At 49.7% G+C, this 13,705-nt stretch overlaps 5 protein-coding genes across 5 annotated transcripts; 2 read left to right on the top strand and 3 right to left on the bottom strand.

The window, feature by feature from the left end:
- Positions 1 to 789: 789 nt before the first annotated feature.
- On the bottom strand, positions 790 to 2,742 carry STEHIDRAFT_145814 (uncharacterized protein). The gene is made up of 5 exons (XM_007301911.1): positions 2,406 to 2,742; positions 1,736 to 2,332; positions 1,243 to 1,650; positions 1,112 to 1,166; positions 790 to 1,050 (listed from the first exon to the last, which is right to left on the bottom strand). The coding sequence occupies exons 1-5, from the start codon at positions 2,658 to 2,660 to the stop codon at positions 977 to 979; spliced, it is 1,389 nt and encodes a 462-aa protein (XP_007301973.1). The 5' UTR covers positions 2,661 to 2,742; the 3' UTR covers positions 790 to 976.
- Positions 2,743 to 3,370: 628 nt separating this feature from the next.
- STEHIDRAFT_94126 (uncharacterized protein) lies at positions 3,371 to 5,069 on the top strand (the record flags this gene model as incomplete). The annotated part of the gene is made up of 5 exons (XM_007301910.1): positions 3,371 to 3,651; positions 3,730 to 3,846; positions 3,918 to 4,424; positions 4,487 to 4,772; positions 4,845 to 5,069. 5 exons carry the CDS (start codon positions 3,371 to 3,373, stop codon positions 5,037 to 5,039), a joined length of 1,386 nt encoding a protein of 461 aa, XP_007301972.1. The 3' UTR covers positions 5,040 to 5,069.
- Positions 5,070 to 5,184: 115 nt separating this feature from the next.
- Positions 5,185 to 6,759, bottom strand: STEHIDRAFT_145812 (translocation protein). The gene is made up of 4 exons (XM_007301909.1): positions 6,723 to 6,759; positions 6,524 to 6,665; positions 5,926 to 6,407; positions 5,185 to 5,812 (listed from the first exon to the last, which is right to left on the bottom strand). Exons 2-4 carry the CDS (start codon positions 6,654 to 6,656, stop codon positions 5,525 to 5,527), a joined length of 903 nt encoding a protein of 300 aa, XP_007301971.1. The 5' UTR covers positions 6,657 to 6,665; positions 6,723 to 6,759; the 3' UTR covers positions 5,185 to 5,524.
- Positions 6,760 to 7,504: 745 nt separating this feature from the next.
- STEHIDRAFT_154748 (uncharacterized protein) lies at positions 7,505 to 9,440 on the top strand (the record flags this gene model as incomplete). Its single annotated transcript, XM_007301908.1, has 5 exons — positions 7,505 to 7,609; positions 7,663 to 7,845; positions 7,901 to 8,003; positions 8,073 to 8,159; positions 8,230 to 9,440. The coding sequence occupies 5 exons, from the start codon at positions 7,505 to 7,507 to the stop codon at positions 9,438 to 9,440; spliced, it is 1,689 nt and encodes a 562-aa protein (XP_007301970.1).
- Positions 9,441 to 10,637: 1,197 nt separating this feature from the next.
- STEHIDRAFT_154747 (uncharacterized protein) lies at positions 10,638 to 10,884 on the bottom strand (the record flags this gene model as incomplete). Its single annotated transcript, XM_007301907.1, has 2 exons — positions 10,638 to 10,741; positions 10,800 to 10,884. 2 exons carry the CDS (start codon positions 10,882 to 10,884, stop codon positions 10,638 to 10,640), a joined length of 189 nt encoding a protein of 62 aa, XP_007301969.1.
- Positions 10,885 to 13,705: the final 2,821 nt, after the last annotated feature.

Raw genomic sequence — 13,705 nt, 5'->3', positions numbered from 1 at the left:
ATTGATAGTGGTGGTCGAGCGAAGAGAGCGACAACTCCTGCAAGTTCACCGAGCGCCACGGAAACACTTCCAGGGCTGATTCGGCTTCTCCGCTGATTCCCGGCGGTGCTGTACATACATAAGCACTCACAGTGTACTTATCTCACCAGAACCATACTCGCGCATGCACCCATTGGTGAATATCGGAGCAAATACATCCCTGCCGAACCGAGTGCCTGCCCCCGTTGCGATGTCCTCGAGACGCGCCACCACATCCTGGAGTCCTGTCCGCTGTACAAACGTCCACGCCGAACCGGTTTCTATACTTTTATTGCTTCTTCACGGAACCCCATACGATTACTCAAAGATTTCCTTACGAACAATCCACTCGCATTTACGTTTGATTCCGCTAACTTACACACACCCGAACATCCCCCGCCCCCGGACTGATTGGGCCACATTTGATCACATACATTTTCAGTATATCGAACTTATTTGCTTCTGCACTCACATTACCCACTCTTCCAGTCGAGTTCCACAGTGTTTACCAACTTTACCTACGCGTAGTTAGTTGACTAGTTACACCCAAACAGCGCCCCTGGCCAGCGCCGGCGCTATATAAATGCATTTGAATTTAAATTAAAAAAACTCACAGTGGGAATATTTGTGCATGGAGTGCCGCTAGGCGTTGAGCTCGAGTCTGTCACGGTGCGAACTTCGCGAGCAAGAACAACTGGTCACTCAATACCCAACAAGAAGATAAATAACACATGAAAGGAGTATATGTTTGAATAAAGTACAACAACGGTATGCATATTTCACCGAATGAATGAGAGAGCTACCTGGACTGAAGAATCTGTCGCGAACTCCGTGATGCGCCCCAGCTCAACTAACTACAGTTAAATTAATTAGTAGTAGAGATAAAGAAAAGGGATTCTGCCAATTCTCAACGCCATTCTTCATTAGACTGGTGCATCGTCGAGGCTTATGGACGAATTCAAGCCTGGCCAGCAGCTTCGCGCGCGCGTTGACGTAGTCGTCGGCGATACTTCTTGGCGAGTTGTAGAAGACCTGTTGTATAGCCATGCTACTCAGCGCAAACATTGACGAAAGGATTGAGAAGAACACTCACGTTTGTCCTCACTACCGTATTTGCTCATGAGAGACGAGGCGGTGCGCCCGGGCATCTAATCAGAAGAGAAAGCGAGTAAAGCCTCCGTAAGCGGATGTTATACACAATATCCACAGAGTCCCAAAGTTTACCTTGCCAAGCAATGGCACCCACCGATCCGTCCTATGCATCGAGTTCCACTCTGCCGAGCTATATGTTGCCATAAACTTCGCCATCCGCCTAAACTCGGTCAACGTGAACATTTTCCCCTTGCCTCTGCCAGCCGGCGCTGCGTTCGCCGATTCCTCCTTCTCCTCATCCGTCGAATCCAGTCCGGGCCCTTCGTTGCCCATTCGCCATGGGATCCGGTGCTCGAAGTCGCTGCTTAAGTAGCTGGACTCTTCACCATCGGATTGCTCATCATTTGCGTCGCCGGTGTAGAGCTCAATGTCAAATTCGCTATCGGGGATGTTGTGGCCAGCTGCCCGTTTGAGCATCTTGTCGAGGATGGGGAACTCAGAAGAGTAATTGATCCAGGAAGCCTTGCCGTGGTTTGGAGACTAATAGGTTACGAGGTTGGAACAATATTAGCCCAGTTTCGAAAGAAAATCAAAACGAAAGCGAAGTCAGAGAAATGGTGGGCACCTTTTCGGCTAATCTCTCGCACACGAGCGGTCGGGTCAAGGTCGAATCTTCGTTGAGATGATACGCAAAGAAGCGGATCATGAAGTCGACGTCTTCCTGCGTAAATCGATTCTTGGCGGCGCGTTCGACTTCAGGGGGTGTAGGCTCCTCGGTTGGAGCGTTGGGAATACGGCCGCGGACAGGTGTACGTTTCGCCTTGTGTTTCTTCCTGAGAGGACCTCCAGCTGTTGATGGAGCAAGAGATGACGATGAGGCCCGGTTACGAATCTTTGTTTTGGTTCGAGACCTGTCTGACCCGGAGATCGATGGGTTGTAGGTCGATGTTGATTCTGCTGGAGAGGATGAACGGGAAGAATCGGATGATACGGATTCCTTCCTCTTGCGCTTTAATGGTCCTGAACGGCGAGCAAGTGTAGGGCCAAAAGGTAAGGACGTGGGTGATGGATCAGCGAAAACGGGTTTCTTGGCGGTTTTCACAGGTGGTGGTGCTGACGTCTTCGGCGGAGGGGACTCGCTGAGTTTCTCTACTTTAGCAATGATAGCGCTCCGGTGGTCGAGGTAATATTCCATCCACTGGTACGCTGTATGGCCATTTGTCTGATGGGTGAATCGATATATTAAGTTCGCCCACATTCACCATAAACATGACGTAAGCGAGGAAGGAACCTACTGTATGCAGTTCAGTCAAAGCCTGAGCGTGATTCAAGCCATTTTGACGGCCAACAAAGAGTGCATTGACGATGAGGTCCTCATCATTCGGACAGTCACCAACTGGCTTGGGCCCAAGTGCAGCCAAATCACTAGGACTACTGTGCGCGGCATCATTGGAGACAGAGAAAGACGGGTTTGCTAGTTGCTGCTGCATTGCAAAAAGCATGGCAGGATTCATCGAAGCGGCGAAGTTCCCAAGAAGGTGATTTTGCATCAGAGGGACCTGTGGCGCCACATTCGAGGTTGGCGGCAAACCGACAGGAAGCTGTGCCGGACTTGTACCCAGAAAGAGCGACACGTTCTGAGGAGGATTGGGTGGTGGAGGCATGGTGGAATTGGACGCGACGGATGCAGAGCGCGACGGTACAGTGGTGGTAACGGTGGTGCTGTTCATGACGCAGAGTGAGAAATGTGATGGCAGGAGAGACACTGATTTTCGTCCGTGAGAGTGTGTTTCAGACTGCTTTTATATAGGTCGTCGGCGAGTCAGATGAGACAGGGAGAACGAAGGAGCGAATGCGCCACGATTGTGCTGGCAGGGTCAATGCAAAGGGGTTAAACGGCCGGCGTGCCCATGCACCGTGTCATCAACAAAGCCGAATGTGTTCTTCGCTTGTTCCCGGTATGGCAGGGACCGATTCTGCGGAGGCTATCCTCAGCTAACAACGTCTCCGAGCAAGAATCAAGTTCTGAATCTTACTGACCGCGTGAAAGAAGGAATACAGTGACGTTACTGATGCCTATTGCCTAACGTCTATCGATATCGGTTCAAACTTGTGTCTTGACGGACGCCGGGTTCTTGCGGAGTGTAAATCTCCGGGCCGAGGTGCCACAAAGTTACGCCACATCTTGTCTTCAGATTTCTACCGCTCCGTCATCGGTGCCAACTGGGAACTCTTCCTTATTCTACACTCTCATCTCACCATGACTCTCAGTAATATCTCTGTGGCGAAGATATGCAGTAGAAGGCTCCATATCGTATCCATACGCTCTACACTTTCGCCGGCATCTCTTCGACAAAGCATACGTCCATGTTCAGCTAGCAGAAAGTCATTCAAATTCGCACATACCCCTCCTACCTTTGGTAGGAGTTTTGCCACAGAATCAACAACATCGACTCCAAAAGCGAAAACTGGAACCATTCAGATATCTACCCTGTTCACCGGTCTGCTCATTGTGGGAATAGGTATAACCGCGTATGGGGTGTATGTCAGTCTCTCCGTTCCTTTACCGTCCGTCCAGGATGTGACATGTTACTTATCATTATTTTTGAATTCTCATAGATATGACTTCTACAAGTCGTTTGCTATATGGCCTCCAGAAATCAGGGCAGACCTACGCTCAGGTATAAAAGCGAGAAACCAAGGTGACCTTCAACTCAGCGAACAGTTCCTCCGGAGGTACGTCATTCCCCTCAGTTCGATAAAATGTTCATCACTCAACCGTTCGTCCCCGTACAACGATACCACAGAGCATACGAAACTGCACTGTCCCTTCAACTTACCTCGTTCACACCCTCTCCCTACCTCAAACTCTCCGGTATCGCCACAACGCTCGCCTCCGTTCTCGAACTTGCCAAAAAGCCCTCCGAGGCCTACACGACCTACGCATCGGCCCTCCATCTCCTCCAATCACACGCCAAGGAGCTCAATGACCAGGAACGATTGCGAATGGTGGCACTGGCAAGTAAGCTAGGCGAAATGGCAGAGGAGTGGCAGCTGGGTAATGAGGAGGAAGAGAGGTGGCTGATGTTTGCGGTGGAGGAGGGATTGAGGGTGGCGAGGGACGTAAACCTCGGGAGAGGGATCAAGATTAATTTGGCAGACGAGAAAGGCAAGGGGAAGGGGGTCGAGGAGGCGAGGCAGGAGGAGAAGATTGTTCTGGAGGATCTGCAGTTGCCTGGGTGGCTAACAGCGCAGGATTTGGGCGCGCCGATAGAGGCGCTTGGCGCGTTCTACGCTCGGACTGGTCGAGTCGAGTACGTTGTGTTTAACCTTTGTTCTCACTCGGCTAGATTCTCATTAAATATGCCTTATTTAGCTATGCCGCCCCCCTCTACCTACAAGCTATATCGCTACTCATACCGACACCACAATCCGGAAATATTGGCTCTCCGTCTGACATCTGCCGTGGTGCTCAGCTCATGACTTCTCTCTCGGAACTCCTCATGCGAACGCCCACACCCGAAAAACTGCATCAAGCCGAAGCATGGGCATCGCAGGCCCTCGGTCTGATTGAGAAGACCCAAAAGCAGGCGAGGGAGAAGGAGAGTATCTGTGAGCAGGCGTTAGCTGTAGCGTTGTTCAACCTGGGATCGATACGCGAGGTATGTCTCGACCCTTTGATCAGTTTCGTTTTCTATACCGTGTTTGCTGGTCTGACCATCTTATACCGGCAGATGCGAGAGGACCTTCCGAAGGCTCGTGAGCTCTTCGAGCGCAGTCTCGAGCAATCAAAAACCATCGGTCTGCGAGAAGGCTTATTTGAAGCGAAACAGGCGCTTCGACGGCTAGACAGGTTGCAGAACGGTACTAGCCATCGTCCTGTTTCTCCGCTACCTAGCAATGGGGAGAAGCCCGCATCTTCTGTATAATATTATTTCGGGCCAACTGGCTCATGCTGCAGCCACCCAATGTTCATGGTGTGACCGGATATGTCGACTTCAAAGTGCCATTCGATGAGAATATCCCGAGGCGAACAGAAGAGTGATAGTTCCTATCCATAATTTTGGAGGAAGGAGGAGACCATCCTGCCTGCAGCATATTGAGCTGGCTAAACGTCGCCACCGCCACACAAACAAAGGCGCCAGCACACCTCAAGAATGACCGACCGACGGGTCGTTGAGAAATATGCATGGAGGAGAATTTAAAGGAATGTTCGGTACGTAGATCACAACAAAGGAGAAAAAAGTCAAGAAGTAGGAAACTAAACCAACACGACAGTACGAAGTAATTGCAACGAAGAAAGATGACCGTGAGCATGCAACAACACCTAGCAGACTGGCCGCACCAGAATTACTCAAAAAGCCGCCGCTACTAAAGAGCTATCGTCTACTCCCCAAACCGCCTCGCCAACCCGTTATGAAGACTCCACTTCCTCAAGCAGCACTCCCGACGAAGCCGCCAGTCGACTCGCCGGCCTCGACTCATCATCTGAGTCTGCGACTTCCTCAATGAAGGCACCACCGTTTGTTGGGGCTGGAGCAGGAGACTCTGAAGGTGAGGGTGCGTCGGAGCCCGATGCTGCAGCTACCGTAGGATCGCCTTTAGATTTCGATTTCTTGTCCTTCTTGTCTTTGTCCCCGGCGCGCTTCTTTGTCTTCTTCTTTGGGAGGTCCCATTCCCAAAGTGGGATGAAGGAGTCAACCTATGGAAATGTACGTCAATTATGATGTGAGCAACACAGAACATCAACATTAGTGAGGGCATAGAGGTGTGAAGGATATAGTAGAGAGAGCGGGAGAGAGATATGGTACGTACAAATCCAACATCCGCGAATAACCTTGGGAATATCCAGATCCCAGGATTTGCCACCACCACGGTGATGATGTAAAATATCAACCTCACGATCGCAATCGCAAACAACAACCCAATCAACCCCAAAACGCCCACACTGATATACCACACCCCCATCCGCATAATCGGTGGCCAAAGCGGGAACATCACACCCGCGAGCATAATAGCCACCATTGCCAATCCACCGACATAAGTCGTCCATTGCGAACCCTCGTAGAACCAAGCGTAGTATTCTTCTGGTTTGAACAGCTGTACGGGGTTTATTTGTACGTGTTTGATAGAAGAGGAGTTCGAATTGACAGGTTGTCCACGATCGACGCGAAGGAAGAAGGCGAAAGGGATGATGGAGTGTAGGAGGGTCTGGGCTTCGGATTCCGAGGTTACTTTTGGGACGTTTTTGAGTTTGGCGTAGGCAGGGGAGAGGAGTGCTTTGATAGCGGATTTGCCTAATGATGGGGAGGCAGAAACGCGAGAAGACGCGAAGGCGTACGCGTTTTAATTGATGATGTGGCGAGTGAGCGGGTTGTATGAAAGCACAAGATTCGGGAGATTTTGGACAGACCTTTGAAATAATCAATCCGCTTGCCATTCAAGACACCTACTCTAATCTTTATCCCAGCTTTACCGCTCCTGAGGAACGAGATGACATTGCGTAGATCGACAGGTGCTTTGGCCTGCTGTTCCACAGTGGACATCTGTGGCTCCTGCGAGATTATCAAGTCTTAGCCGGATTCACCCAACTTTGTAAGAGCGAAGCATACGTTTCGAGGTCAAAGGAGTGGATTGGTACTGTGCAGACCAAAGGGGGTTTGGAGAAAGTTGAGGAACAAAACAAGAGGCGTGCCAGCTGGCGTGGCCGTCCACCGCTCTGAGTTCATGCTTATTTTGTTACGTAATCCCGGAACCAGCTCGCGTGCGCGGTGCGCCGTTGATTCGATCGGGCTTGAATAACGTCCATCACTTTCTCGACCTGCTCAAAACCTCTTCCTGCACTTTGCACGATACAACTCAAGCCTTTCTGACAGACATTGGAACCGAAAGGACTCTGACCGACTGTGTTGCTGCGACTACAGAGTATCGACCACGACAGCATCACATTTGTCGTCCAGATTTTCGTTTCGGTACTTTATGAAAAAAATCTCATCACCTCCGACTTTCTTGATCTGTGACCACCACTGGCATGCCCATGAAGCCGATTGCTTATGCATCACTCGGGGAAATTGAAATCGAGCCACTTGAGGCATCGGTGTGGCTCCAGCCTGAGGTCGACGTACCTTGAGCTGGGTAGATTCTTGCTCGGGATCAAACGAAATTTAACCTTAACCGTCTACGAAAACGCCAACGGAAATACAGATAACTTACACGCTAAACTTTGTTCGAACTGCCTTAATCTAGATAAGGTAGACACCGTCTCAAGCTGCCCAATGAAGAACTGTGTGGCTCCTCCGCACCCTTCACCGTCCCCTTCCCTCGTCTCCCACTCTGCCACCACACACTCTTATCATCTCATAGTACTATTTTCTGGGGAGAGGAAACATTCAGAATGAGCCAAGATGTGTCGGATGCGATCAGCATTTTGGCGTGCGCTCTTCGCCTTCGGCATCATAGCGGCTACGACGTGTTGGACGCAATCGAAAATCTCGACGGTGTTCGTCTCATTCTCTTCCATTTTCGGGATCACCTCTGCTAAATCTGCTTCAGTTTCTAGGGTATGATGTTGAGCAATGGCTCAATGTCTACATGGATAAAACCGAGGAGGTAGACAAGCTGGCCTCAAACGATACTGCAATCCCGGATGAAATTCTCCTACTTGGCGCGCTTCGTACTTGTCCTAACGAGTCCTCCAGCCAACAAAGGAGAGAGGCTATCTATAGGTTGGATGGTGTATGTCACAATCATTTTTTTTCAGTGTTGTTGTATTCACGTCGCCCTTCTGGAGTTCAATGACCACGATCGTCGTACCTGGCTCCGTTCCTACCTCGAGAATATAGCTTTGCTTCACCGGCAAGCTTCCATAACTTCCAGTTCTGTAGCAGAAACCAGTGGGTCAGAGATTTCTTTATCTTGTCATTGGAACCGCTTTTGAAACAGCTTGATACTTTTTATGTTAGCATCAGAGCAGAGTTCCTCAACTTGGAGCGGTAGCGCTATGGTTCCCAAGCCCCCATCCATCTTCACTGTACGAGAGGATACTAGTAGTAAGTATATCTTGCTCCTGAGCTATGTATTGATTCACCCTAATCTCGTTGTCAAAATCTCCTTGAGAAGCCTTCGACTCGGCCAGCATCAGCGCTTCCTCACGACGTGAAGTCGAGGTAGAAGATACTCCGCGCTCTACTCATAAAACCTCATCGTCCTCATCCTATACGTCTAGAAAGTCTTCCATCCCCAGTTCCCATGTTAGAAGGGTTGAGGAAGAGCACCGATTATTATCACACTCGCTGGATCTAGAACTCCGTACACAAAGGCCTGAAAGTCGCCCCACGACTGCTTCAGGTCGTTCTACAAGCAACATCCAACGCACTCCACCTCCTCACACCAAGGTTCCGGTTATTCCAGCCACGCCTGCCCGCCCTGACTTCCCTTGCCGAGATCATTCGATGATTGACGCTCTTAAACCCTTAGACTCTGCTCAGGGTCGGAATGCAGCTCACATGGCCCAAGTTTCACCTCTGTCGGCCCCGTCATCTCATCTTTCTACTCATCGATCGGGCACCACACATGCCCCGCGTGCTCGTTCTTCTCCTGGCCCTCAAGTCGTGACACGTCCTTCAGAGCTAGCATCCAATAGTCAACTTGCGGCCGGAGCTACTCTATCCTTCACATTTTGCTCCGCATCTTCTCGTACAGTTTCCATCGAAAATGCCGCAGCGTCGTCTTCGCGCCGTGCGCCCTCTCCCCGCCCTAATAATGATCCTTGTGGCCACCACCCACCTGCTTCAAGTACACCCCGCTCACCAGTATTCACGCGCCGGCCATTTCTAGTGCCGTATTCGCCGTCTTCACATCATCAGACTTCCGAGGACAGCGAAGACGGATTAGAGACTAAAGACCAGCCGCGAACCGGTTCCGTGCCTCGTATCGCGGCTTTGTCCCATTCTGGACCACCCGAGGACTCTGACGGCGAAAAAGAATCTTCGAATAAGCTGAGAAATGCTTGTGCTTCCACGTCGACCGCTAATCCTGGAAAGCGTCGTCGATCCGTCACCTTCACCTCTTCCTCTTCGAGCACTTCGGACAGCGATATCGAAATCGTCGCTGATACGCTCACTTCTTCGAGAACTCTGCGTTCCAAAGACCAGAATGCTGCAGACATCCGCTCTCCGTTGTCTGCACGAAAGAAAATTCGGTTGATGAAGGAGGAAAACCCGAGCTACACTACCATGCATTCACCATCGAAGATTATACGTTTCTCTGCGATCTTTTTGCGCACGAGGTACAACTTCCGGAGAACAAGGATAAGAAACTCACGTTCATAGGAGTGTGCGAAAAGGCTCATGAAAAGGTAAGGTCCTTCAAGAATGGTCGTTACCGCTTCGGCGTGACTTATCTCTTTGCAGTCCTGTCACCATTCTGCCCTTTCATGGTCTATCTATGCGCGTCAACAACATGATATTAAGATGCTACTCGACGACCACAATGGAACAGGAAAAAATGAGGCTACTACGAGCGAATCTTCCTCAGAATCAACGCCATGCACGAGTGACTACGATTCCGAGGGCCCTGCATTCTACTGCAAGAAGGATTCTTCCGCGTCGGCATCCACTTTGACGGAGGAGATGTCTGAGTTCGGAGAAGGAGGAACGAGGTATACAGACGCAGATCGGAGGATAATGGCCAAGTACATGTCGCGATTCGGGGTGGATGAGTGGGCGGGGATGGAGAGAACGAACCGTTGGGATGAATTCAGATGTAGAGTAAGAGTGTCCATCCTCATGAGCATCTAAATATTCTTTCGATTCTTGAGAACTGATAATATCCGACCATTTGCATTACAGTATCCACGGCGTTCCTCCCAGTCTTTGAATCGTCAGTATAAGCGATATGAAAAGTGTAAGCCATCTGCTGCTAGCTCACCATCTGCGTCTTTAGGCATGCTCTGATATATTACGCCACAAGCTTCAAGATGTTGGCTAGTCTGTACCGTGAGCGAAGAATAAAACGCATGGCCTCCAATGCACGACGCGAGAAACATGTCGAGTCCTCTCTAAGAACTTGGGATACATATACTGCTACTTTTATGATGCGCGGCCAGACGAATCGGATGTTCTGGTAGCTATTGTCTGTATAGTCCGTGTGATGTCCCTCACTTCTCAGAAAAATGCATTTCTTGGACTTTGCTTGTGCCCCCACCATCCCTTTCGCTGTGACGAATATGAGCTCATTCTAATACAACAGGCGGTAACGTTGTCTTGTAACCCTGCCTGAACGCTAGGAGGCAATCACCACATGTAATACTTTTGCAAGGGTGATGATGTCGTCGATCTTCACCTTCATGTACAAATAAGATGGTGTTTAGAGAAGAGGAGAAAATAAAGAGCTCTTTATATTATATTGAAGAAAATACGGTACATGAGAACACGGACATTAGTGACTTGTTTGTCAACATTGCTATCGTAATGTATGTGACCAAGCCAGAGGAGCCAACAGTTGACCTATGGAAACACTAGCACAAGCTAAGGTATGCTATGCAATTCAACGTAAATCCGCGCCGCTTCGGCTTTCGCTTTGTTCTGCGTCGTGCCAATGCCAAATGCCACGGGCTGCGAGCCGTTTCCAACTATAACAGTGTGTTATTCGTCAGTGTGCGGCCTCCGAGAACTTTGAAAATCGCTCACTCTTCAAATAAGCGGTATATTCAGTAGCATGGTCGGGCCCAGTCGAAGTGAAACTCCAGTTCGCCGTGAGCCCTTTGGACTGCATGATGTGGTTGAGATCGTTCATGTAGTCTGTTCAGGGGATATTCCCATAAATTCCAAGCTAATAGGTAGGAAGTACTTTACCTCTGCTGGACATTGTTGTTGGAATTGAGAATTGAGTATTGAAGATTGAAGTGAGTGCTTGAGAGGATGGCCTGAAAGACTACAGAGTATCCTCTCTTATACCAACCACGGTAGGGTACAGACTGGTAAAAGTACAGACTGGTGAAACGAGAACATTGGTGGAGGATCAGCACAGTGAGAGCGGGAGAGGATGTCTCCTGAACTGCATGACACCGTGTCAGAGGTGAGGCTGTCTTCAGAGATAGCCTCCTCGTGAACGTTTGGCATGGAGCCAGTATCGTCGTGATTCGTGCCGACAGTAAAGCGGTAGAAGGAAATAAGGGGAGTATCAATGTAAGATTAGGACGAATTGAGCGACTACGACATCTGAGCACGGGTGCATCTGAGCTGCTCTAGTTCATGTTCCGCTGCTACCAGTCGTCCAAGTGTTGACCGTCGCGGTTTCCGTAAGTAGCTCGACAGCGTGAAGACAACGATGAGCAAGAGGCAGAAGTCACAACTTCGCCGTTATGACACCAATTGGGCCTGGCACACAAGGAACGTGTTATGAGTATCTTAGCTGTCCAAATTCAGACAATGATAGTTAGCGTAGAGCGGAAACAAAACACGGGTCACTGCGCTTATGCAACCGATGGCGAGGGTGAACTTGTGTCAAGGTTTTAGTAAAACCTAGCGGGTAGCTATCGGGAGCAGTAGAGATACGACGATCATCAGCGAGTATTGGCTGAGGACCCGGATATGACGAAATGAAGAACAAGTTCCATCAAGAGTATGCAGGAGAACGTCAGCCGTCTATGTACTACCCACTCAATTGATGGTTGGCGAGAGGTAGCACGGGAAAAGACAATCTTTCCCGTTACCTTCTCGGAGACCTGTTCCTAAGGGGAAAGGGTGCCACCGAAGAAGTGACAACAACTCGACTGCCTAGATCCAGAAAGATTTAGGTGGCGCGGCGTACACCTATACTGCGAATTACTTGCACTGTTTGGAAGACTCTGATGATAGGTAGCGTCCCGATGTACTTCCAAGTAATCATTGCGACGGGAAGCTGACTAGAGCAGCAAAAAGTCGAGAGTGGCTCGTAAGCATAGACGTTGGTCCAGATGTGGACTTGCGTACATGCTGGCTCGCCCTGCAGTGTGGATGCTAAGTGTACAGAACTTCAGAGCATAGGCCGACGTCATAGTCCACAGCCGAAGATGTTGAAGCAGCAAATAACGAAATATTCTCCCGCTGTGAGACGAGTAGCGACCCGAACGAATAGTAAGAACAGTGCGGTATCTTTTTGCACAACTCCGACGAGTGATTCCATTCGATAAGACGGGACGAAAAAGCTAGCCGTCGACACAGTCCCGCCTCAATTGAGAGTCGACGAGAGACAGAGCTGCTGCGGAAGTAGGCATATTGCGCCCCGTGCAGGAGACTGATGAAGCACCCGCAAGCGGAATGCAGACCCAAAAGGTGCAGCATCCGAACGAGTTGAGGCTGAAGTGTGAGTGCTATGCATGAAAGTCCTTATTGTTCTCCTTGGACCGGATTCAGCAACCTTCCGTGTCCGAGTCGAGTCGTGGTCTGCTCCGAAGTCGACTAAGTATTACGATTCCTCGACGGCGGCCTGTGGCGATGGTTTGTCGGTGAGCATTGACGCTCTGTCTGAGAAAGACGTAGATTTGATTTCGAAGCTAAGCGTGGATCTCGTGGAATCTAAGGTGAAGGATGGCGATACGTAGACAGGACCGGATACGATGTTAAGTCGAACGTTTTTCTGAGAACGAGTTCCGGGGAGCGGCGAGTATGGCGGTGGATTGATTTTCTTGCTCATTTGTGCCCGGCTCCTACGTAACGTGTTTCCGGTATTCTCTTTATTTCGCCACTTTCTGTCTGGCCATGGTCAGACCACTTCTTGAGGATCGGACGGTTTCTTTCCCCGAAGGCTCCGCAATACGCATACAGTGGTCTCGCTTATGTAGGGTTCGGTTTCGGGCGCCTCATGCGGTTACTTTTGTGGTTTGGTTGTATGTATTTACACACGCAGCGCCCCTGGCTCTCGCTGGCGCTATACAAATACAATTGAAAAAAAAAATGAAGAAAAAAAAACGAGTTCCCACGGCGGCGGAGGCTACTTTCCGGACACCCCAAACAGGAAACAGAATGGAATACTACAAATAATGGCATAGGGTTGGGTTTTGAGATGCATGTATATAATGTTGAGCGTGCCCTGAATGTCAACCGATTCTTTGTGTTCGGGTTTGCGACCGGTATTGAGTGAAGGGGCTCAGATTAATGAAATATAGAGTCGGATGAAGCACAAAAACTGCCGTTGCGGAACGGGATGCTGTCCTCATTCCGGAACTTTGCATTCCGATGCCGATATAGGACTCATGAAGGAATTTATCTGGCGGGGCCGGGACTGAAACCGGTACTTTGTGTTCAGCCGGAGCAATATATTTTATCGAGTCAGTGCTAAAGATAAGGCATGGCGGGCACAAAATATTATGCATTGTAATGAAAGAGGGAGAAAGGGAACCTTTTATTCGGGGGATACTGAATCCATTTCTGTTTGATCATTATCCGCATCTGGTTTTGGATACACAAAGCAAAAGTTACAGCCTCAACGGAATCCTTTGTGTAGCGGCTGCTGTATATAAAGATCAGTGTACACTAAACTGAATGCCCGCTCATCGCCAGAGCCAACAATGAGCGGGCGATTAGTTTAGTGGATCCTGATCTTTAGTGTACAG

Source organism: Stereum hirsutum, assembly GCF_000264905.1.
Source record: "Stereum hirsutum FP-91666 SS1 unplaced genomic scaffold STEHIscaffold_4, whole genome shotgun sequence".
NCBI lineage: Eukaryota > Fungi > Basidiomycota > Agaricomycetes > Russulales > Stereaceae > Stereum > Stereum hirsutum.
This window is presented reverse-complemented; position numbering and strand designations above follow the sequence as displayed.

Excerpts from the sequence above, each read along its gene's own strand:
- STEHIDRAFT_145814 (XM_007301911.1), bottom strand. The coding sequence starts at position 2,660 with ATGCAAAATCACCTTCTTGGGAACTTCGCCGCTTCGATGAATCCTGCC. Across the intron at positions 1,651-1,735 it reads GCGAGAGATTAGCCGAAAAG|TCTCCAAACCACGGCAAGGC; the intron begins GTGCCCACCATT and ends GTAACCTATTAG. Across the intron at positions 1,167-1,242 it reads GGGTGCCATTGCTTGGCAAG|ATGCCCGGGCGCACCGCCTC; the intron begins GTAAACTTTGGG and ends TCTTCTGATTAG.
- STEHIDRAFT_145812 (XM_007301909.1), bottom strand. The coding sequence starts at position 6,656 with ATGTCCACTGTGGAACAGCAGGCCAAAGCACCTGTCGATCTACGCAAT. Across the intron at positions 6,408-6,523 it reads GCGGATTGATTATTTCAAAG|GCAAATCCGCTATCAAAGCA; the intron begins GTCTGTCCAAAA and ends CCCCATCATTAG. Across the intron at positions 5,813-5,925 it reads TATTCGCGGATGTTGGATTT|GTTGACTCCTTCATCCCACT; the intron begins GTACGTACCATA and ends ACATTTCCATAG.